General features: G+C 38.2%; 2 protein-coding genes across 5 annotated transcripts in view; one reads left to right on the forward strand and one right to left on the reverse strand.

Annotated features, from left to right (window-relative positions):
• Window positions 1-21,775, reverse strand: part of LOC113067370 (zinc finger protein 271-like) — a 45,477-nt gene extending 23,702 nt beyond the window's left edge. Inside the window, exons 1-6 of one of the 4 annotated variants that reach the window (XM_026239741.1) lie at window positions 21,103-21,761; window positions 18,964-19,065; window positions 15,178-15,312; window positions 12,102-12,215; window positions 8,224-8,389; window positions 6,879-8,117 (exon numbers count right to left, since the gene is read on the reverse strand). In XM_026239741.1, coding sequence (XP_026095526.1) covers window positions 7,661-8,117; window positions 8,224-8,389; window positions 12,102-12,215; window positions 15,178-15,312; window positions 18,964-19,065; window positions 21,103-21,610 — 1,482 coding nt within the window. In that variant the 5' untranslated portion in view covers window positions 21,611-21,761 and the 3' untranslated portion in view covers window positions 6,879-7,660. Of the gene's footprint in view, window positions 1-6,878; window positions 8,118-8,223; window positions 8,399-12,101; window positions 12,216-15,177; window positions 15,313-18,963; window positions 19,066-20,249; window positions 20,361-21,102 lie in introns of those variants that run through there. The other 3 variants (XM_026239740.1, XM_026239739.1, XM_026239738.1) reach the window with 3 other exon arrangements.
• Window positions 74-6,436, forward strand: LOC113067428 (zinc finger MYM-type protein 1-like). Its single transcript, XM_026239837.1, has 3 exons — window positions 74-3,624; window positions 3,920-4,034; window positions 4,481-6,436. The coding sequence occupies exons 1-3, from the start codon at window positions 3,089-3,091 to the stop codon at window positions 4,997-4,999; spliced, it is 1,170 nt and encodes a 389-aa protein (XP_026095622.1). The 5' UTR covers window positions 74-3,088; the 3' UTR covers window positions 5,000-6,436.
• Window positions 21,776-23,246: the final 1,471 nt, after the last annotated feature.

The following is a 23,246-nucleotide window of genomic DNA, read 5'->3' on the forward strand; positions in this document are numbered from 1 at the left end:
GGGGTGTTCAGAGATTAATTCCTCCACTATATGTGTTTTAATAAACGTTGGCCAATGTTAAACTATTTACTTTTATTTGTTTATTTATTTGTAAAGAGCTTGATTAGAACAAAGGTTTGTCTTTTTACAGCCGGAAAAAGCACAGACACACACATATATGCAATCCTAAAAGTGTTTGAGTGCTTTCTGTGTCTCTTGGGGGTAAGCAGAGTGGGGCAGGAACTGTTCGAGACAACTGGGCTGACCATTGGTCAGTTTAATGGAATGAAGGAGGGTCTTTAGTAAGCTTCATCCGCTCATGTGGCGATTCGGTCGTTTATTACAGAGTAACTACAGAAATGACAACAGTAAACACCTCCTGGATCTTCATGAAGCAGGTGCCATGAGCACATACCGACACCTACCAGGTTTATTTGATCTTTTCTTCAAAAAATTAATATTTACAAGCACAATAGAAAAAAATAAATAAAAACCTATGATGTAGACTACTGTTGTGGACAGCTGTTGCTTATTTTGATCAATATATTTTTTCCTATTCATGTCCCCTGGTGTGGGGATTGTTGAAATCATTTCCCCTGCTGATTTTGTACTTTTGCCCAATGAGAAAGAAATGATCAGTCTATAATTTTAATGCTATGTTTATTTGAACAGTGAGAGACAGATTAACAACAAAAAATCCAGAAAAACACATCCATTTCCATTTTTATGGTTGAAATAATGATTTGACCCCTTCACAAAACATGACTCTTGGTACTTGAAGGCAAAGCCCTTGTTGGCAGTCACAGAGCTCAGGTGGTTCTTGTAGTTGGACACCAGGTGATTAAGGTTTCCATGCTGATGTTTTGCAGCTCCCGTCACACTATAGGAGTAATGTCTGTTTTGGAGAAAACCACGTTTCTGTCACAGTCTTCCGTGAGTGTTGTGTTTGTTTGGTGTCATGTGCTCTCTCCTGTCTCTTTCGGTGCACGGCTGTGCATGAGCTCTCTTGATGATGAGAATAAGCTAATGCTGACGGAGCGCGTGCGTCTGAAGTATACTTTAGCCTTCACGCGATCAGCAACTGGCTGTTTTCTGCCTTATTGCAACTCTCTGTTCTAGATTTGCACAATGCCATTTATGTGAACATATGAAGTCTATTAAAAGGCCATTGACACAGGCCAGAGACGCTGAAGACATCTTTTTTCTTATTAGGAAACAAATCAAAGAAAAAATATATTAATTCTACGGTTTTAAATATTCAGCATGTTGCTCAAAACAAAATATATTGTGTCCAGTTGTAAGCCAACTAAAAACATAACAAATCTGTTTGATTGATCAATCCATCTGAGTGATTTTTCTCTTTGTGTTTGGTGTTTATTAACATTTAAGGAATAATTCACCCAAAAATTAAAATAGGTTATTGTTTTGTTTTTTAAATCGTCATGTAACCCCAAAAACTAGTTTTAAACCTGAACGAGTCTTCTTCTGCTAAACAAACACTATTTTCAGTTTCTGGTTCACAGTGACTTCCGGAGTATTACTATCAATGCTAACGTGGACCAGCAACATTACTACCTTTTTTAATACCTTCAAAATAGTTTTTTAACACCAGCGCGACTTCAAGCTGCAACTGCAGTGGCGTAAATTAAATATCTTTCCAAATGGAGTAACATATTGCATCACGACAGCAGCGGCTCGCCCATAGAGGGCGCTGGGGCGCCGACCTCCCTGTCAGTTTTTATTTTTATTTAATTTTTTATTTAATAATAATAAGCTTTTAATAATCTCTCATTTTGAAAAATAATCTGTGTTAATGACATGCTATTAATGGTTTTACTTTAGAATGTGTTTAGAACTCTCCAGATTGATATTTGCATTCACTTCATGTTGGTGTAGTAGTAGCCAATAGGCTGTCTTCCCTGGGCTCCAGTTCGCTCAGCCCAACAGTGCTGGAATTTAAGCCAATGGATACCCTGTTGCTACGCAAAAAAGTTTATATTTTGCCAATCATCGTCGTCAAATTTTATGGTTTGGGGGCTCTGAAAATATCGCCTGTGATTAGAGCAGTGCACCTGCTGCACCACGGGATATTTACCTCAGAGGAGTACGAGTGCAGTATGGAGGCGCCGATGAAGTCGAGTAGCTTTAATGAAGTCGTGGGAGTTGAGCTAGCCCCAAATTCAGTTAAATCTCTACACCTGTATCCATTTGAAAGAAGAACATTAGCGGAAAAACTAATTGTAAAAGAACTCGGACCATACCAGAAGTGAATATAACCCAACAGGCGCGAGAAAAGGAGAAAACCTACAAGAGATCATTTTCCCGAGGTTGGTTCAATCGAAAGCTTTGGCTTACTAGCTGTGGTTACGCCAATGCAATCTTTTGCTTCCCTTGCTTACTGTTTAAATCAAGTGCTTGTGATAGCTCGTGGACACAGACGGGGTAACAGACCTGAAACATATGTCAGAACGCATTAAGAAACACGAACGGGCAAGAGTGCATATGGACAACTCTGTGAAGCTAGCCATGTTAGGCCGAATTAGCATAGCCACACAGCTAGATGAGGGACACCGCATTGCGATAAGAAGCACAATGAAGAGGTGGACAGGAATCGGCATATTTTGTCAAAGATCATTGATGCCGTGAAATTTTGTGGTGCCTTTGAACTTGCTTTGCGTGGTCATGATGAGAGTGAAGCCTCAGAAAACCCTGGCATCTTCCTGGGTCTAATTGATCTCATGGCCTCAATCGACCGCGAGTTGGAGGTGCATCTGGAGAACGCCACTGTTTTTAAAGGCACTTTGAAGACCGTGCAGAATGAACTGTTAGACTGCATGTTGTCAGTTCTCAGAGACCGCATTCTGGAAGAGGTGAAACAGTCGGATTATATTGCCATTCAGACAGACGAGACAACCGACATATGCACTCATTGTCAGCTTGTGCTTGTGTTACGGTACATATATGGCCACAACAACATTCAAGAACGCTTTTTTGAGTTTATCGCGCTTCCAAATGCGACCGCTGATACAATTGCCACTGCATTATTGGAAAGGTTCCTGCGGGACAAGAGGGAAAATGAATTGCCCAGGCCTATGATGGTGCCGCATTGATGAAGGGTGCTACTGGTGGAGTGCAGCGTAAAGTGCAAGACGTCTACGGGTGTGCATACTACGTTCAGTGTTATGCGCATCAGTTGAACCTCATTATGCAGCAGGCAACATCCCACATCCCAAAGATCAGCCAGTTTTTTTTCAGATGTAGGGGGGTTTTTCTACATTTTTCCAAGTCATTCAAACGAATGGCAGTGCTGGATGAAGTGGTGGCACACAGACTTCCAGGTGCTTCAACAACGCGATGGAACTTCCACAGTCGAGCTGTTAACACCGTTTACGAGCACAAAGACGAACTGGTTAAGTGCTTCCAAACCATTCGAGACAGAGGAGACTTTGATGCCATATCGAAGAGAGAGGCCGGGAGTTGTATGAGAATGTTGGACGATGAGGTTTTCTGTTTCATCCTGGCGTTATTCCACAAAATCATGCCACATGTAGACATGCTGTTTAACCATCTGCAGAAGAGGAACATAGACTCTGTCTTCATCGCAGGGATCACCCAGAGGTTCACTCACAGCATTCAGGCCATCAGGTAGGCTATGATTTTGCATATTGGCTGAAAACATGCTTATGTAGCCTAAACAATAAATCATAAATCCACATGGCTGAGTACAATACAGCCTATCATAAATATCACAATTTCACCAACATGTTAGACTAGTGAATTTATTTGTGATGAATCTAGATAACATTGACTAGGCCCAACACAACAATAGCACATATTTTAATACAGTTTTATTAAAATTATTTTTATATCTCCAGCAAGTTGGTTTCTGATACAGTAATTTCAGGGTGGACAGTGACTTGTGAAACTTATTTTGGATCAGGGACTCCGTTCCTTCGCTAGTTGAGGATGAGGAGTATAGGGGACCTGTACAGGAACCACCCCTGAAGAAACAGAGGGCAATGGGAGAAGAAACGCAACAGCATCTGTCAATAGAGGTAAGCAGTAACAGAAATTCTATTTCTGTATTCTATTAGCCTATATGTATTCGTGTTCGTTTGCACATTTTTGTATTCTGAATTGTAATTATTAGACATATCTATCTACTGGAGAATGCAGAAATTATGATTTTTTTTTTTTTTTCACAATTGTGCTTTTATTAATTATTGTGTATATGGTGTGTATGTGTGAGAATGACACAGACAGCCAATAAAGCTTAGAGAGAGCGAGCGAGTGTGTGTGTGTGTGTGTGTGTGTGAGACAGAGAGACTGAGTGGATAAGAGAATGACAGCTAGTGTGTGAATTATAATTAATAAAACTTACTTGTTCATAACAAAATTGTAACTGCTGTGAATATGCTGATTTTATTGTATTGTTGAACTGAGAAATGTGAAAACTTAATGTTTTGTGCTTACTTTTCTACAATTCTGTATCGTTGCATAGGTATGTGATACCATTATGAGCCATGCCAAGGAGAGGTGTTCTTTCACCAATCATCTCATCAGTGCCACTCTGTTGCAAGGAGACTTGTTTCCACAACACAGCAGAAAGTTCCCGGATTCAGCACTAGGAACCACAGTGGATGCCTATCCCATGTTGGACAAAGCCAGACTTAAAACAGAACTGTCCCTGATCTATGAAAATGAGGACTTCCAGGGTTGCAGTGGTGCACTGGCTCTCTTTCAGGTTGTAATGGAAAATAACCTTCAAGACACATTCACCGAAACTATAAGTCTTCTCAAGATCCTCATCACCACACCAATGACAACCGCAGAATCAGAGAGGTGCTTCTCAACTTTAAAGAGGATACAGACTTTCCTTAGGAACACGATGGCACAAGATCGCCTCAACGCTCTGGCTATGCTCTCTATAGAGAAAAAACTCACACGGGACATTCCAGATTTCAACACAAGGGTCATTGAGAGATTTGCCACTCGACGAGCAAAGTTCCTGTACAAATAAGAGTTCTCCATCCCCTTCACTCTCACTCACACATTCACTCCATCTACTTCTCTCATACACAAATCTAACTGTCACAGACACCATGTGTTAGTCTCTCTCTACTCTTTACTCTCTCTCTTTCTCTCTCACCCTCCCATCTATCTCTCCGATAGATTACAAGCAATATTATTGATTAAATTAAAAAAAATTGAATTTAGTCATTAAATTAATTTCTTAAAAGTTAACCATTTAAAATGAGTAAAATTTACAATTTTTTTTTAACACAAATATCTGAATTAAAAATTCTTTATTTTTTATTGCCAACATTGAAGACACCTGATGTTAACGAGCAGAGTTAATTAACTTCTGAGCTAGTTTAACTTTAGTAATTATAGCAGCACTGGCCTTGTACGGCGTAATATTTTTAACTTTCACAATGTAATCCATTTTATGATGTTATAAAGCAACATGCTTTATAATTGTCACCATTGTTGAGATTCACAGGCTGATTCTTGATGTCTGTGTCTCTCTTTTTTGTATAAGAGAAACCTTTTAGAAATTATTTGGATTACATTGTAAATCTAGCGTATTCATTTTTATGCTGTCATTCTCTTACTCACTCAGTCTCTCTCTCACTCACACTCACACACATCATATTTCACACACATTTCCCATTAAAATAGTGATCTCAGTATGAAATGTAACCGTATGTTTGCTTTTTTTGTTTTGAAGTTCTGAGCTGGATTACTGTGTTTCCATAATAGTTAAAATGTTGAAATCTTCTCTCTTCTCATACTTCATGTTCTTCAAGGATGTTGTCCCACCCTTTCTTTGAGAACCTTCTCTCTTTATCAACACAGACTGTTATCCATTATCCAATTTGTCTACAGTGAACTTTTAAAGATATGTAGTCTACAGCTGGGGATTGATTAAAGAACTAGATTGTTGTATTCCCTATTATAATTTATTGTTATGCGTTTGCACTTTTTCTATCTGGACACGGAGCATAATAAACTTGCAACTTGTTCATTATCATTACCTGTGAAACTGTTGATTTCTACATGGCAGTTCAATTAATATTGTCTTTTTAGACCATTGTTATTGACTGGTTTGAGCTATAAGCAAGGGACATGGGTGTCCTAAAATGCACCAGAATGCAGGTAATCACAACTATGAAATAAAAAAATTTCTGGGGGAGGAGCCCCCAGACCCCCCGCTTTAACAGCCCCACCTAAAATATTTTTCACCAGCCGCCACTGCATCACGATATGACGAGGTCATGATAACTTCACATCAACACTGGACTCAAACACTGTCACAGAGACGAGAAGAGAGATAAAGACAGAAGAGGAACATCTTCTTCATACATCATCAGTCAAATGGTTTTACAGAGGGAATTCGGTCTCTTTTTGTCACTCCATAATTCTGAAAATCAGGAAAACAATACATTTTCACAATTTTGGGGGGAATAAAATGTTGTATTTAATCAAGAAAATTATATATGGACAAATCCCTCTGTAAAAACCTTGGGAACATGGGAATAAAGATGTAAACTTTGGTGTGCGCGTGCTACTGATTTATGGCTCAGTGTTGGAGAAAAAAAAAACTCATTTTGAGAAAACGGCCTTTACAAATATGTGTTGTAATTGAAATCTATTGACACAAATAGATAAAGTGCTATAAAACAAATACTTAAGTGTCTTGTGGATGTTTTCTTTCCATTAGTCTGAATAATCACTTTATGAAAAGCCAAAAAGCCCCAAATCTAATCCTTGTCAGGTGCATCCCTGCGTAAGCGTTACAGGACGTCCATGACACGAAGCCCACTATTAAGAGAAATTAAATAAAATATAATTTCCACTACAGCGTACCCTATTTCTATTGAAAATGATAACGGTTGTTGAACGAAGAAAAGCCCTTCTTCTGTTAAGGAACAGAAAGACAGAACAAGAAGACTTTTTTATTAAACAATTGAACATTATAAACGTTTAAATAAGAAAACTCTGTTCTTTACACTAAAAGAGATGCATTATTGCACATAACGTTAAGCTTCATAACTGAAGTATTTACATGTGTACGAATGACAGAAAGCTCAGACACTCAGATCGCCTGAGACGGAGAGCAGAAACAGTGTATTAACACACACACACACACACACACCTCATCCCACTCCAGTCGTAGAGTATGAACGGTGTTAGATATGGAGGCACGTCGTATAGTGATGATATGCAGATGAGGCTATGCGTAATCAAACTCAACGGTCAGTTCCCGTCTCCTCTCGGGGGGTGTTTGTCTGGGTCGGAGGTATTTAAAGGACTGCAGAAAGAGGATCAGGGGGATTCTGTAGCCAGATTGAGTACATGGGTAACAGAGGGGGACTACTGATGACACTGGAGAGTTAGGGAGCGTGGGGCGCACGTGGAGTCAGATTAGATAATTTAATGGAGTCGGATCAAATCTTAAAACGGAGTAGCTAAGATTCGAACTGGGTTTGAGTTTGACCTAAAATGAATAACTGTACGCGCTGAAAGACCTTCATCATCCAGCACCGGACACCCTCCCTGGGCCATTATTCCCAAACTGAGGTAGCTGTGGGGGTCAGGGTCAGACAGAAGTGTCCTGCGGGGTCATGTTGGGACTGGGCTTGAGATGCAGCGGAGGGGGAACAGAGGAAGCCTCCTCTCACAGGCCTGGGGTGTCCATCTGTGCCAGCTGTCTGTCCTCCAGTTCAGAGAGCAATGTCAAAAACTGAGCTTGGGCCTGGGCCTGGGCCTCACGGGACAGTCTGGTTAGTCTAGGCACCAAACTCAGAGCGAAAGAGTACATCTCCTGGTGCGCAGCGGGGACGGGGACGGTGTCCAGGAGCTGCTCATCCTCACTCACTGCTGGTCTGCTGCTGTCAGGGGCAGGTCTGGTTTGAGTGGGGGTGTGGGCCGGGGAGAGGGGTGTGGACGGGGTCTGGGCACTACACCCCTCTGATGCTGGAGGGGTAGCGGTGCGCTCCACGGGACGGGCTGGGGAGAGGGGTGTGGACGGGGTTTGGGCTGGAGGGGTAGCGGTGCGCTCCTCTACTGAGCTCAGATCACTGGAGTCCTGGGTGTCTTCCAGAGGTTCTCCTGGACCCAGTTCACATCTTGAGCTGAAACAGAGTAACAGTGGTCCTTGTGATAATTCAGTAACACCTATCTTTAGAAGGTATTAAGTACCTCTAGAACCAAAACCAGGAGATTCAAGTAGATACTGACCTTCTTGGACTCAAATGAGGCAGAAGAAATGACATTTCAACCTCGTATTTCCATTCCTGGACTGTCCCACCGTCAGAGACACTGGGAGGAAGCTTTTGGTTGTGTTTCACAAGAGCATCTCTCTGCTCCTTCCAGCTTCTTCTGCTATCATCATCATCATCATCATCATCATCATCTATGGGGAGAAAATATCCTCTCATCAATACTACTAACACTATCAACACAGTTCGGGGTGATTACTGTGTGCTTCCTCCACCAAACTGATGCTCTGCGTGGCACCTCCATTAACCACAAATATCCTTCAACTAACACCCTTTTTCTGTTCAGAAGACAATGTAATCGTGACTAAATTAACAACTGGACGCTAAAATATATATATAAAAGGATTTGTAGGTCAATTAGGTATTTAGTTATGTATTGAAGGGGTTTATAAAAGGCAAGGGCAAGCAGGAGACAGCAGTGGAGTGTGTGCTGGTGACAAACATTAGCTGGTTATAGACTTTATACTCCCTGCACCCTCAAACTTCGATTGGACCACATGTAGGATCGTACAGTGGTCGGTATTTCTCCACCTCTTTAATTAACCTGCCATCATCCGTGGTTACACACTCAAAAGTGTCAAGTCACATGATTTGGATCACCCTTGTTCACATATGGGGAGAGAGTTGTGGAAGGCTGTAGATAAAAAGACACCGTCAACAGTATTGACGGCAAAATAGATTATGTTTGACAGGTCCAATTTTTGAAAATAGGTAATTATTTATTAAATTACATTTATATCTGAATTTATGTCAACCTATAGACTTTCAAACATCAAAATGTCATTAATATGTATTTATGTACAAAATGACTTATAAACATTTTCCTATGCTATTTTGCCTGGAAACACTTTCCAACACTCCTGTGTGTCGCGTGAGAAATAGGCGTCGGTTCTATTTCTAGCATGCATGCGTTTCCTGCGTCTCATTGGGAGCCGAATTAAAAACAGACGCTTACACCACAGCAGAGACGCTTACGCCACGCATCCAGTGTGTCACCGGCCTTAGCTATAATGTCACTTTTATACGCTAAGAGCTGAAGGGGTTAAGGAACGGTTGACTGTACATCATTAGAAAGGACATTTTACCCTATAATAATCTTATACCCAACCAGAACATGACCGACCTTCAACGTTGAAATACAGTTGAAGTAAAGTCAGATGTGGTTTCAACGTTGAAAATATTATTAACCCTCTGGAGTCTAAGGGTATTTTTGGGGCCTGGAGAAGTTTTGTCATGCCCTGATATTTGTGCTTTTTTCAGTTTCTTATAAATATCTAAATGGGTAAAGTCTAATATCACTGTAATCAGCACAAACTGGGCTATAATCATATGTGAAATGCATGCATGTACATGATTGTATTTCTGGGAAAAAATTTGAAATTCATCTTGTTTACTCACTCACAGAAAACAATATATTGATTAAAATTTTCTAAGACAATTTTTGTTGGTAAAAGTCATATGTGAGTAGGCGTCAGCTATCATGAATATCATTGTGATTTACACCTGAGAAGACAAAGGCCTGCATAATGAGCTTCATAATGAGCTGCATAATGAGCTGCATAATGAGCTGCATAATGAGCCTCTCATTCAGCTGTGTCACTGTGAGTGAGGAGTTACAAGAAAGAATGTGAGAACAAAATAAATCTATATAATTTTATGTTTGCAGTTTATTTAGAATATATTTAATTATCCCACAACATAATTTAATATCCACTTGGTGGAGCAGTTAAACAGTTTATTAGGAACAATCAAAGCTGACTTTCAAACTTAATTCTTTGCATCATTACTCCACTCACACAATCCTTCAGAAATCATTTTAATATTCTGATTTTCTACAAAAACATTTATTGTTGTTATTATTATTATTATTATTATCATTATTAATGTTGAAAGAGAAAAGAGGTTTTTTAGGGTGGATAAATTGAAAGAAAAGCATTGTTTTTACATTTGTTACAGTTATCTATTTGTTACATTTATATTATTTACATCTAGCTTTTGAATGGTATAGTATTGTATATTGTTATTGAAACTTCATAATATTTCACTTGATTATACATTTAGTCAGGAAGTATAGTTTGGAAAAAGTCTAACTAGTAAAATGTTTACACGTTATGTGAAAACTAGAACATATAAATAAATAAAGTGCGGGGGCGTGGTCACATTAGAAGATAATGAAGGGAGACGTTAAAAACGGACATCGCATTGTTTTCATATGGATTACTTTATCACAGAATATTTGTTTTCGGCGGCACATATTTAGTTTAAAAGCTTTCATGTCAGATATGTCAAGCTTTCTATAGATATCTCTCTCATGTCTCTTCGTTGAGTATTCATGGAGTTACACTTCATTTTAATGACGTGTTTGTAAATCAAGATCAGAGCAGACAGCACACCTTGTGTGTTATCTCTATTTTATAAGTGCACAAAGTTTTATTGTTATTATGTCTGTATCCAAAAAAAGATTCAGTTGATGTATTGCTCTTATCTGTATGATTAAAACTGAAAGTGTAACTTAAGTTCTATTAGGGGTTATCAGGAGAAAATTACTCATAACGCGTATACGCATTAATCGACTCGATTAATACTGAAATATTATTATTTTAATAGCATTTTACAATATTTGAATCATAACACCTATTATAAAATCTAAAGGTATATGTTAAATATTATCATCATTAACAATAAAACTAAACACATTTCGCTGCTTTATCACACTGAAACGATTCCCATTTGTAGTTTTGTTTTGTTTTGTTACTTCGATCATAATTGGTTAATCTGGCTGTCATTCAGGAAACTGGACAATGAATCGGTTCGCGCCTTTCTAAAATATGACCGTTTATTGTCGTCTTTCTGTGAGTGAGGCGGCTTACTGTGAGCTGCTGCTCGTTATAACTGACTGCTCGGTCGGTCCCGAATTATTTCATATTTGCCTGTTAATTGTTTTTATTTTGAGCGAATCTGAGTCGTGACATGTCAAAGGAGAACAAAAACTGTGAACACAAGAAGGGTCAGGTGTTCTGCGAGGTCCTGCAAACACTGGCAAAATAAGGTAAGAAAATCGCTATCTTTATTATCTTTTGAAAATAGTAAAGTATAACCAGAGTTTACAAATGGGTAGCATAAAGGACATGTAACCTGCAGAAGATAAATAAATACCCATGTGTCAATTTTGCATTGCTTTATCACAGATGAACAGATGAATAAATGAAAATGAATTAAAAAATAAATTACGCTTGTTTAAAGCGGTGGTTCTCAAGGTGTCAGGCTCAAAACTTCCTCATTTTTTACCTGTAGAGCTGTAGCTGAATAGTTTGGCTACTACGCTGCTGAAATGTAATGTTGGTCATTATGGTGGAACTTAATATTTAATAACAAATTTCTGAAGTGGTAAAAGGTTTCACAACCACTGGTTTAAAGAAATGGTATAAAAGTGAAGAACCTTTCAGTAAACTCTTTCTTCTTTCCCCTTGTAGAGTCATCGAGGATCCAGCTTGTTCTTGAAACATTGGTAAGAAATTGTTCTTCTGCTACATTGCACTGTCACTTCTGCTAGAGATGCTTTGACCTTTTGTGATAGGTTTTGATGAATGTTTGGAAATGTAAACGAATATTTCCTTCTGACATACTAAAGCAAAAGATATAAATAACTGGCTCAAACCCCTTTTTTGTGGTTTTAAAAGTATCGAAATGGCACCGGTATCGCATAAAACCCGATCGATACCCAACACTAATGGTACCTGAAGTTGTTTCAACGTTGAAATCCCAGCTTGGTAGTAACAGTATACGTGTCTTATTGGCTTTAATGGACATTCTTCAGAAATATCAAAATACACAAACCTGTTTGTTCCTCAGTATCTTCATGTTCCTCAGTATCTTCATGTTTGATGTTGAACGCTTCTGCAATCCTGATGTCTTCACTCTCCTCTTTAATAAACGACATGTCACGTGTATCTAAAGAGAGGAGAAAACAGAACTGATTGTTGGATTGTGGAAAACCGTTTGCTTTCACTGAAACACTTAATGTTGAACACAAACCAGATTCTTGGCAATACACAGCACTAATGTATGTATGTATGTATGTAGTGGTGGGCCGTTATCTCTCTTACTCTCTTACTGACTCTTATCGGGCGATAAAAAAAAATATCTCTGTTAATCTATTCTCAAAGTTGTGTTGGGAGCTGGGTCTATACTAAGCGAGCTATGATGACTTTCACCGTGATATTTTATATAACTGACTCGCTGAGGACAGCCTAAAAAGATGCTCAGGACAGTTGACGGGCCACTGCTGCGCATCTTCACGAAAGCTTATCTTTCTCGTGTTGTTAAGCTGTGCCGCTTCTCGATTTAAACATTAAAGCATCCAAACACAAGACGCGGAGAAGCTGAACAGAGTAGCACGTGCCGTTAGGTGCGGAGAGAGAGAGAGAGAGAGAGAGAGAGAGAGAGAGAGAGAGAGAGAGAGAGAGAGAGAGAGAGAGACAGAGAGAGAGAGAGAGAGAGAGAGAGACAGAGAGAGAGAGAGAGCCGCGTATCACGGACAGCGAGACTGAACCGAGCTCTCTTCTGCGAAGTTCACCTCGAAGTCCCTCCTGCACCTGAACGAACAAATACAAATCACAGTTTGAACAAACAAAAAGAGAAAGAGCCCAATTCAGTTCTGGTGTTCAGGGCTCACGCAGAGAAAGGCGTCTCGAGAAGCTAAAAATAAGCGTTTTCAAGTTTTTTTGATCAAAACACTTGAACATCGAATTTCATATTTTTGCTCTTGTGCCGACAAATACATACGAAATATGTCAAAATATCCAGCTTGGAAATTATGCTCGAAAAAACTCAGTCATTTCTTAAGTGAAAGTAAACAGTTGAGGAAAAATGTGATGTGTATTATATTGGATGCGTTCATCGTCTCTTAAAGTGACCGCGCCTAATTTAGCTAATGGCTGCTGTAATGTTAATCCAAGAAAATGAAAATGAAAATCACTCACTGCTCTTGACTGAATTACTCCGTAGTTTTAACAGTCAAACCAAAAATTATTCAGACACCAGATATAATTTTTGATATATATAGCAAAACTGTAATAATATGAGAAATGTTGAAGGTGTCTGAATAAATGTAGGTTTCATTGTATATTTAATTTTTACATTGAAGACTATCCAGTGCTATTTTACATTTAATTATTGTTTTTGTGTATCTTGACACCTACAAAAATAAACGAACATACAAATTAGACAATTTCAAACAGGGCGCACTGGTACAAGCTTCACCGTGTCCCTGCTGACCCCAGCTATGGTCCTGCTCACGCCTGTTTCACACATACTCCGTCTCCATCAATTTTATTTGGGTAACACATATTCTGAATGCCGTCGGGAGAATTCGGGAGATTAATCTAGATTAATTTCAAGATCACAGTGAGATTAATCTAGATTAAAAAAATTAATCTATGCCCACCTCTAATAATAGAAATAAAAGGTTAAAAAGAACTGCATTTATTCAAAATAAAAATTCTAATACATGAAAGTGAAAGTGACGTGACATTCAGCCAAGTATGGTGACCCATACTCAGAATTTGTGCTCTGCATTTAACCCATCCAAAGTGCACACACACAGAGCAGTGAACACACACACACACACACACACACACACACACACACACCCGGAGCAGTGTTCATCATTTATGCTGCGGCGCCCGGGGAGCAGTTGGGGGTTCGATGCCTTGCTCAAGGGCTCCTCAGTCGTGGTATTGAAGGTGGAGAGAGAGCTGTTCATGCACTCCCCCCACCCACAATTCCGTCCGGCCCGGGACTAGAACCCACAACCCTTCGATTGGGAGTCCAACCCTCTAACCATTAGGCCACAACTTCCCCAAATGATATTTTCTTTACTATCACTTTATCAATTTAACACATGCTTGCTGAATAAAAGTATTGATTTTATTAAAAAAAGAAAGAAAAAAAATCATATTAGAATGATTTCTAAAGGATCATGTGATAATGATCCTAAAAATTCAGCTTTGCATCACAGAAATAAATGATCATTTAAAGTATAATACATTTAAAAACAATTATTTTAAATTGTAATAATATATCACAATATTACATTTTTTTCTGTATTTTTGATCAAATAAATGCAGGCTTGATGAGCAGAAGAAACTTCTTTCAAAAACATTAAAAATAGTAATGTTTCCAAACCTTTGGTCTGAACTGTATGTATATATATATATATATATATATATATATATATATATATTTAAACACACATACACAGAAAACAAGTAGACAGAATAGTAAAAAGACCATAGAAAGCTAGTGTTTTGTAGAGGGTTTTTCTTTTCGTTTTTTAAATACAAGCAGTAAGAAAATGAACAGAGTAAAAGTGATAGAGGGTAGTATTTTTTTTCAGAACAGAGAGAGCTAGACTTATTTTAATTTGATTGTTTCTTTATTTCTTTATACAGTACGTCCCTGAAACTTTCCATGAATGAGGTATATTGATCTTCAAATTATGATTTTATAAATATCATAGGCACAAATTCCATGTTTGTGTAGGAAGAAAGTTAAAATGTGTTTGTTCAACAACAATTGTCTAACGATTTAAAAAAAAAAAAAAAAAAAAAATTAAAAAAATATCTCAATTCACAGGAAGTTTCCCTAATTATTTGATTTAGTTACATTTATTGCAGTGCCTTTTTTTCCAATCAAAATAGCGGTGAGAATCAAAAAAATTTCCAAACAAAATACTGTGTAATATGAACTCTAAGTGGAGGAGATGGGGTGGATGCTGATAAAGCTTTAATGGATAGAGGTAAGTCAGCTGTGTTTATACCCTAGTGTGCTCCACCTGTGCTAATTAGGCTAAGTATCTGACGCGCTCCTCCCAAACCTTGTTAATAAAATATCATAAAGAATAAACACCAACCTGTTAGTTCTTCAGTGTGTTCAGTGTGTTTGATTCTGCAGGGTTCTGGATCTCCCATCTCCTCTACACATATATCAATGAAGCTTTGGTGCTCGTCTTCACTTGTAAACGGATGGGAATATTCCAGCTGAATTTCTGTGTGGAAGAGGCAGATTTACCATAATCAAGAAGAAATCAAGAAGAAATCAAGTGTTGTCTCTTTGTGAATCATTATATCACTATATTAAAAAAGTGTTGAGACAAAAGTACGAGTGTAAGGCACATCAGATTAAAATGTTCTCTGTGCTTTGCTTTTTATTTCTGTACTTTTCTCTGATTTTTAATTCAGCAGATCAGCACAGTGCTTAACCCTTTAACTGTCATATACGGGACACCTACATTTACTTCACTATATTACAATTATATCTAATCTAATCTTGACAAACAGACAAATAGATTAGATGAGTTTGAATGAGTTAAAATTGACTAGAAATAATTCATAGAAGCGAAGCTTGATTGAGTTTAATGGGATTTGAAGCTTAGCATAGCATCCTGTCAATGAAAGTCTGTGGGATTTTTTGGGTTTAGTCTGAAGAGCTGGGCTGAGTTTGAAGTTTGTAGAGTTAAAGCTCTAGGAGGAGTTTTTAGTCTCAGTTTTAGTCTCAGAAAAAGAATAATAATAACTAGAAGGTAAAGTTCGACTTTCAAACTTTGACGTTGGCTTGGCAAAAAGAGCCAGAGTACCTGTGTGTCCAGCGTTCTTGAGCTGCCTTGCTAAAAAAAAAAAAACTACAACAGCTGTTTTCTGTTCTAATAAAAGCCTAGGCTATGACAGTAGCTTCGTCAGAATTGGCTAGCTGGATGAGAATTAAGTCATGCCTTTTTCCCCTGTTAGCTATTTCACAGTCCTGTCACTGAAGCATTGTGGCATGACCTGAGCATAACCTGAGAATGACCTGAGACTACCTGCAGTGTTTCGACACAGCGCCACCTAGTGGTCAGGAGATATGAAAAATGCATATTTCTGCTTATAATTATATTCTGAATGGTTTGGCCATAAATCACAAAACTCTTTAGATTCAGTCGGTAATGTCGAGTCGAATGAGATCCAATTTTCCCATGTAAGCCCAAATCTGATATTTTTCAACGTATATACATATACTTCACCCTCAACTGCTAAATAATCAACACTACCACCATCATTACCTTAACTTTATTTTTATGTTTTAATATTTTACCAAAAAGTATTTGTGGTTGTGGAAATGACCTGGTAAAGGCGGGTTCTGGTGAAAATAACATTTCAGATATAAAACCTGTAGTAGAATTATAAATTATGGAAATGCAAAAATGAGTCATGACCTCATTGTGTATGACACCACGGTGATTGGCCTCATCAGTGACAATGATGAGACTGCCTACAGGGAAGAGGTATGCACTTTACTGTCCATTACACTAGTGTAAATGATGTTCATATGTTTATAGTTTCTTCCTATAGTGTACATACACTTTTACATAATCCATCTTTATAATATGTTCATAGTTCACCTATCTGTATATCATGCTGATAGTATTTAAAATCTGTAAATTATGTCCATAATACTTATCTGTATAGTTATCATATTGTAGACCTTGTATATTCTGTACTTACTGCTTATTGCACTTCTGGTTAGATGCATTTCGTTCCTTGTACCTTACAGGTGCAGTGACAATAAAGTTGAATCTAATCTAAAAATGAGGACCATTTTATACCATAATTACGTCTGCGTTTTGTTTTGTGTTTTTTGGTCGCTTACTGACATTTCTTTGACAGACTCAAGTCCTTGCTGTTTTTTCTTTTCATATCTTTTGTCTGTCTTTCCTTAGGAACTCAGCATATTTAATTGGATCAGATTTTAGTCTCTCCCTGAATAGTCTGGACTTCTCTGCTGAGGTTTTGGGTGCCATCTTAATGAACAACTATGTCAGATTTAGTTGTAAACAATAAAATATCTCAATTTAAAACATTCTTTATGACATTATATGTAAAGTTTGTGTGTCTACACTATATTTTTAGTACTATAGGCAAACTACTTTACTTTTAAGCACAGACAATGTCCTTGCCAAGCCGACCTGTCTCTATCACTTACATGGAGATTTCCCTCTAATATCTCATGTTTGACTAGCCTGTTAGTGTTAGCTTAAAGGGGTCATGAAATGAGAAACCAAATTTGCCTTGATCTTTTGGAATATAAGAGGTCTTTGTAGCATTAAAACGTCCTGCAAGTTTCATAGCTTAAGACGTCCTCCCCATTATAAACGAGCCATTTATTTAATCAAGCTCTAAATACAGCTCGTTCTGGATCCATGGTAAGAAGTGACGTCACGGTGCGAAGTGACGTTCCAACCATTTGCATATGACCGCCTCCAGCACAAGACAACTACGCTCATTTCGGATCGTTGTCGCGCTGCGCGCCTCACAAGTGTTCAGTCGACGGACAGCGAGTGGGTCTGTGTACAGGAAAATTACAATGCCACGCAGATGTGCTGTTCCTGGCTGTGGACAAACAACATCTTTGAATACGCTGCCGAAAGATCCTGACGTCAGGGAAAAATGGATGCAGTTTATTTGTATAAGAGAATCTTGAAAATATGTCGCCTTTCTAGTAGGCCTACATGTAATAGAAGATTAAAAATGTTGCCTTATCAATGCTGCATCTTCAAATATGGCCTGTGCATGCATTTTTGTCCGCAGTACACCCTATCATTTCATTGAAATTAGGTAAATAATGTTGAACTGTTAGCATATTAAACTATAGAATAATTATGCAACAATAAACCGTTTTCAAGTGTCTCGGGTTACAATTTTTTTATTAATTCAAAATAGTTTCACTTTCCATGTGGACACGGGCTGATCCAGTCTTCGTTGTTGTGGTGATGGTTCATTTTCCTCTGATTCCTCATCTGATTCCGGCTCAAACATATAAGGTTTTATCATTGCAAGAGCCATCGCTTCGAATGCATCACTCGCTACTAAACAGTTACGCTCAATCCGCAAATGTTCCGTCAAATGTCGTTAGCCAATCATAACAGTGGGCGTTAACACTGAACTCTTAAAGGGGAAACAACCCAAAACAGACTGTTTGAATCAAAGGATGAGAAACAGGGTGGGAAAATGTCATAATTCACTACATTTTAAAAGTTTTTTTTTTTTTTTAACTATAGTAATACTATAATTGCACCTAGGGGACCATAGTAATAAAATAAAAAAAACCCATGTCATGACCCCTTTAAGAGTTAGCATTAAATAATCTCAAATATCACCTGATGACATTGTAAAAATCCAGAAATGTTTCCGTGGGAATTAATTATGAGCGGTTCAGAAATGACATACAATCAACATATTGGCAGTATTTCTCAAATTGACCTTGATATATCTCCAATGTATTAACCTCTGCTGGGACCATTCTTGCTTTTAATTTGTTAGATTTGAATGAATTGGGTTATTATGCATACTTTTTTAATTTAAAATTATACCAGTATTAGATTAAGTGAGATAAGGTTGAAGACCCAAAGTCTGGCCTAGGGACAGAGGCAAAATAGTAAAAAACACATATAAAATACCTCATATTTTATATAAAAAGACAGAATTTATTATTTTTTTTATATATATATAGGTTCCCTTACACATGTATTAAGTGTGAAAAAAGTGGATTTTTTTTTGTTTTTTTATATCTGTCAAGGACAGAAAAGTACCCTAGTTGGAGAATCACCCGGTAACAGTATATGTGTCCTACTGGCTTTAATGGAGGACATTCTTCAGACACAAACCTGTTTGTTCCTCGGTATCTTCATGTTTGTTGTTGAACACATCTGCAATCCTGATGTCTTCACTCTCCTCTTTAATAAACGACATCTGCATCTCACGTGTATCTAAAGAGAGGAGAAAACGGAACTGATTGTTGGATTGTGGAAAACAGCTTCCCACTCGCTATTAATCCTATTGTACCGTACCATTGCAGTACCACCAGAGCTCCACTGGGGGCGATCGCCATAGGTGCAAAATGAATGGGAGTCTATGGGGCTAGACGGCTAAATTTGTCCTTTCACTCGACTGCTGTTTAGGTGATTGTAGGTTTTGCAAGTTCAACATGGGTTATAGGTCGAAAGTTGAATGAACGAGTACTTATGTCTTTTCGATTTCTTACAGGTTGAGTTGTTGTTGCCCATAACACACTAGCATTCTGCTAATGAACGCTGATTGGTCAGTGAAGGACTGACTACGACCAGAGATACCACTTGATGGCATCCGAATCAGAATCAGCGGGATCAGAAGGTTAAGGCCGACTTTTTCGCCCAAGTTTTTCTTTTCGACGCAGCAACTTTTTGTTTGGTTGCTGCCACTTTTATCTGCCTATTGTTATGCATGTACTGTGAAATTTACACGGATAATAAAATTTAATTTGAGTACTTGTTGTGTTATTCTTGTGTTAAGAAATACCGGATACATATGGTATAGTATTGCCATCTTAAAACAAACACAAAGAAAAACGTCACGCTCAATAGTGCTAAAAATCAATAACAATTGAAAAAGGAAAAAAAAAATGCCTCGCAGGTGTGCAATGATAAATTGTTCTGATAGTGGGCAAGGGTTGTCCTATTGTCATTTCCCAAGGACGAAAAAAAGTAACCCATGTGGACTGTGTTAATTGTCAAAGCCTACCTGAATCTACAGTGGTTCACGTGGGAGGGAAAGTTGGCCAAATGCCAAGCTGGCTAATGTCCAAACTCGGCCAGGTTGCGCGGGCTAAAACAGATTGTAACGATACTCGATTGCGACATACAAATTGTATGTATAATTAATTTTTCACAGGCTCTGGAAAGCACCATAGACATTCTCTGGAAACACCAAAGTGACTGAAGGATTGCCGTAAAGCATATCTCTGGTCCTACGATGTGTATGACGTCATTGACATTTTAAAATACTTTTTAAAGTCAATAAGTGACTCTAAAAAATCTAACACCCAGCAATGTGCAATTTATTTGCATCTCCTTTCGACTACAACATTCAAATTACTAGACAAAAAAAAGATTTTGAGGGGTATACCGCCATTGACCTCCATTCATTCTGCACTCGTCCTGTGAGCGCCCTCATATGGAATCAGAGTGGAACTGCAACCAGTTCAGAAGCCGGAAGTGTTGTGAGTGTGAAACTTCTCGCCCTAGACCTTAAAAAATATTGGAACAGCATTGAAAATTCAAAAAAAAAAGAACAAATTAAAACAATCAAATTATTTCATTATTTTAACTTTAATGCAGACCCCTAAGTGTTTTTCAATTATGTATCTATGTGTTTTTATTTATTATTTATTTATTTTTTCTATTTTATTTCAGATCTTTTCATGTCTCTTGTTTTGTTTTTGTTAAGATCAGATTTATGAAGCTGTGTATTGATTCAACTTGGTTTACGTCTTAAAATTGTATTTTGACAAAATGTTAAGAAAAAAAAACAAACGCCGCAGCCTTATGACGTCACACAGACATTCCCAAATAAAAGTCCACTTCACGCGCTCAAATCAAATACACACACGAATAATAAAACACATATCAGTGGTGTTCAGAAATTAATTATTTAATTTGACCGTCTCTAAACTTCTGAATGCACATGTCCAACTGTTCAGTGTTTCAGTACTTCACAAAAAAAATCATTAAGTAGCCTACGTATGTATGAATGATCCATCAATTGACCACTAAATGTTAAAGGTTTTGCCATGCTTAGGCAGACAAAAAAGTCAACTCGTGAATATCATGAGACTGTCAAGATTTAATAGACGCTCACGAACATACGACAAGTTATTGACTAATCGTATTTTTCGGACGAAGTATAAGTCGCGTCAGTACAAAAACACGTCATGACGAGGAAAAAACATAAACAAGTCGCATTTATTTAGAACCAAGAGAAGACATTACCGTCTACAGCCGCGAGAGGGCGTTTCTGACACCACTTTGTTTGTGTTCCCATAGAGAGACGGTTGCGTTGCATGAAGCGGGAACACCACGAAGGTCCTCCAGCAAAATCCTGTATGTTCATCTCCTTGGCCACTATCAGAGCGTGGAGACGTAACTGCACTGCTGACAAGCGTCTCCCGGCAGCGCGCTGCTCCAGAACCCATCTGTACACTCGTTTCTCCAGCTCTGGCCATCTTGCTTTCAGCCCGCGATTAGCTTTCTTTGTTTTCTTCATTAGAGTTAGAGTAACCTCCATTTTACGCCAGTCCCTCACAAGTTTCTCACTCACTCCAAACTTTCTTCCTGCCGCTCGATTACCGTTTTCGGCTGCATATTTTACTGCCTGCAGTTTGTATTCTGCAGAATAGGATTTTCTTTTGTGGGGCACTTTGTCATGGAGTGCTACCCCGTCCAAAAACAAGACTACCGACTTGTCGCCGGAATCCACCAAACAGTTGCCGGTATCCATTGAGTTTAGCACCGATAGTCCGCTGTAGCAGTCGATTCCGTTGCCCTCGGAATGTCCGTTTCCCTTTACGCAAACATACTACAACTATTGCGAATCAGAAATAGCGTGCACAAGAGGATGTACGGCAAGTCAAATGGTTCAAAATACTTCTTCTTCTTCTTTTTTTTATTTTTTTTATGGCGGTTGGCAAACCAACTTAACGGTGCATTACCGCCACCGACTGGGCTGGAGTGTGAATCAGGAGATATTGGATCTTAAAAAATAAATAAATAAAAAAATAAATCCTACTTGGCTAACTCTTTGTCTCTAAGAAACCTAATAACAAATTTACAGTACAGTACTTTGTGCTCTGAAATAAAATTATGCTCTACAGTTTCTAAATGACTACAATATTGGCATTTCCCTGTTGGATGTTTCCCTATTATCTTCAATGAAGAATTGAGCCCAGTGTGTCCTATTCTTAACCGTGTAATTATACTTTCTTTTCTTCTACTCCTACACTCTGTCCTTCCTATATCCACTTCTAGTTGTATATTATATAAATGCCTCCCTTTATCTTGATCCACCCAATACTCCTGCCATTTTGATCTTGCATATGCTTTAATGAATGTTTTAGCTTCAGATTTACTATATGGAACTTGCAATATTCTATTGTGTTTCAGTGTTTGTTTTGCAAGTTTATCAACCTCCTCATTCCCTTTCACTCCAACATGTGCAAGTACCCAGAGAAACCTGATTTTTAAATCCTTTGCATTTAACTTATGCAAAACCATACACATTTTATGAATTATATAATTGATTGTATATTTCCCAGTTTTCATGCTTTCTAAAGCTGAATAACTATCAGATATAATCACTGAGTTATTTAACTCATTTCCCTCTACCCGTTCCAAGGCCAACAAAATTGCAATTTTTGACATATTACTCCATTCTTTGGAATACTTCTTCTTCTTAAGGTGCATTACCGCCACCTGCTGATCTGGAAGACAGACACAACCCCCCCCCCCAAAAAAATAAATAAAATAAAATAAATTCAATAAAAAATAAAGAAATGCCTAAATTCTACATAGTGTTCCTGTGTTTTTAAGGTATTTTAACACAATTTCATGCACTGCTGATTGCCTCGAACCGTTTCCTATCTTATCTTATCTTGTGCCGTTATCGTATCTATATCTAGATATGAACTTTCAAGATATTAATATCGAAAAAAGCAACGATATAGACAATATAGATTTCCCCTCTCCGCACTCGCCCTGCATACAACTCTGGCAGTCACAACAAACATCAGTTTTACGAGTGCCCTTGACTGCACCGCTAAAGCTAGCGCGCGCACACTACCAGGGACGTGGGAACTATATTGTGAGAGGGTGCGCGGCGTTTCCATGGTGACGCGTCATTGCTTGTCACGTGACACACCGCAACAGCAACAGCGCTGAATGAATGATGATCTGCTTTTATATCGTTTTTCCTTTTTTATTCAGAATATTCACAAATGTGTTAGTTATGGCATGAAATATCTGATATTCAGATGGTCAAATACATGCAAGTGGAAGTGTATTGTTGTTTAAACAACTTTATAACGATCGCGTTAGTTGAGCTGTATGCGTGATGGGCGCCGCCGTATTAGTTTGTGCCG

The sequence above is a fragment of the Carassius auratus genome, linkage group LG28B, assembly GCF_003368295.1.
Source record: "Carassius auratus strain Wakin linkage group LG28B, ASM336829v1, whole genome shotgun sequence".
Classification (NCBI taxonomy): Eukaryota; Metazoa; Chordata; class Actinopteri; order Cypriniformes; family Cyprinidae; genus Carassius; species Carassius auratus.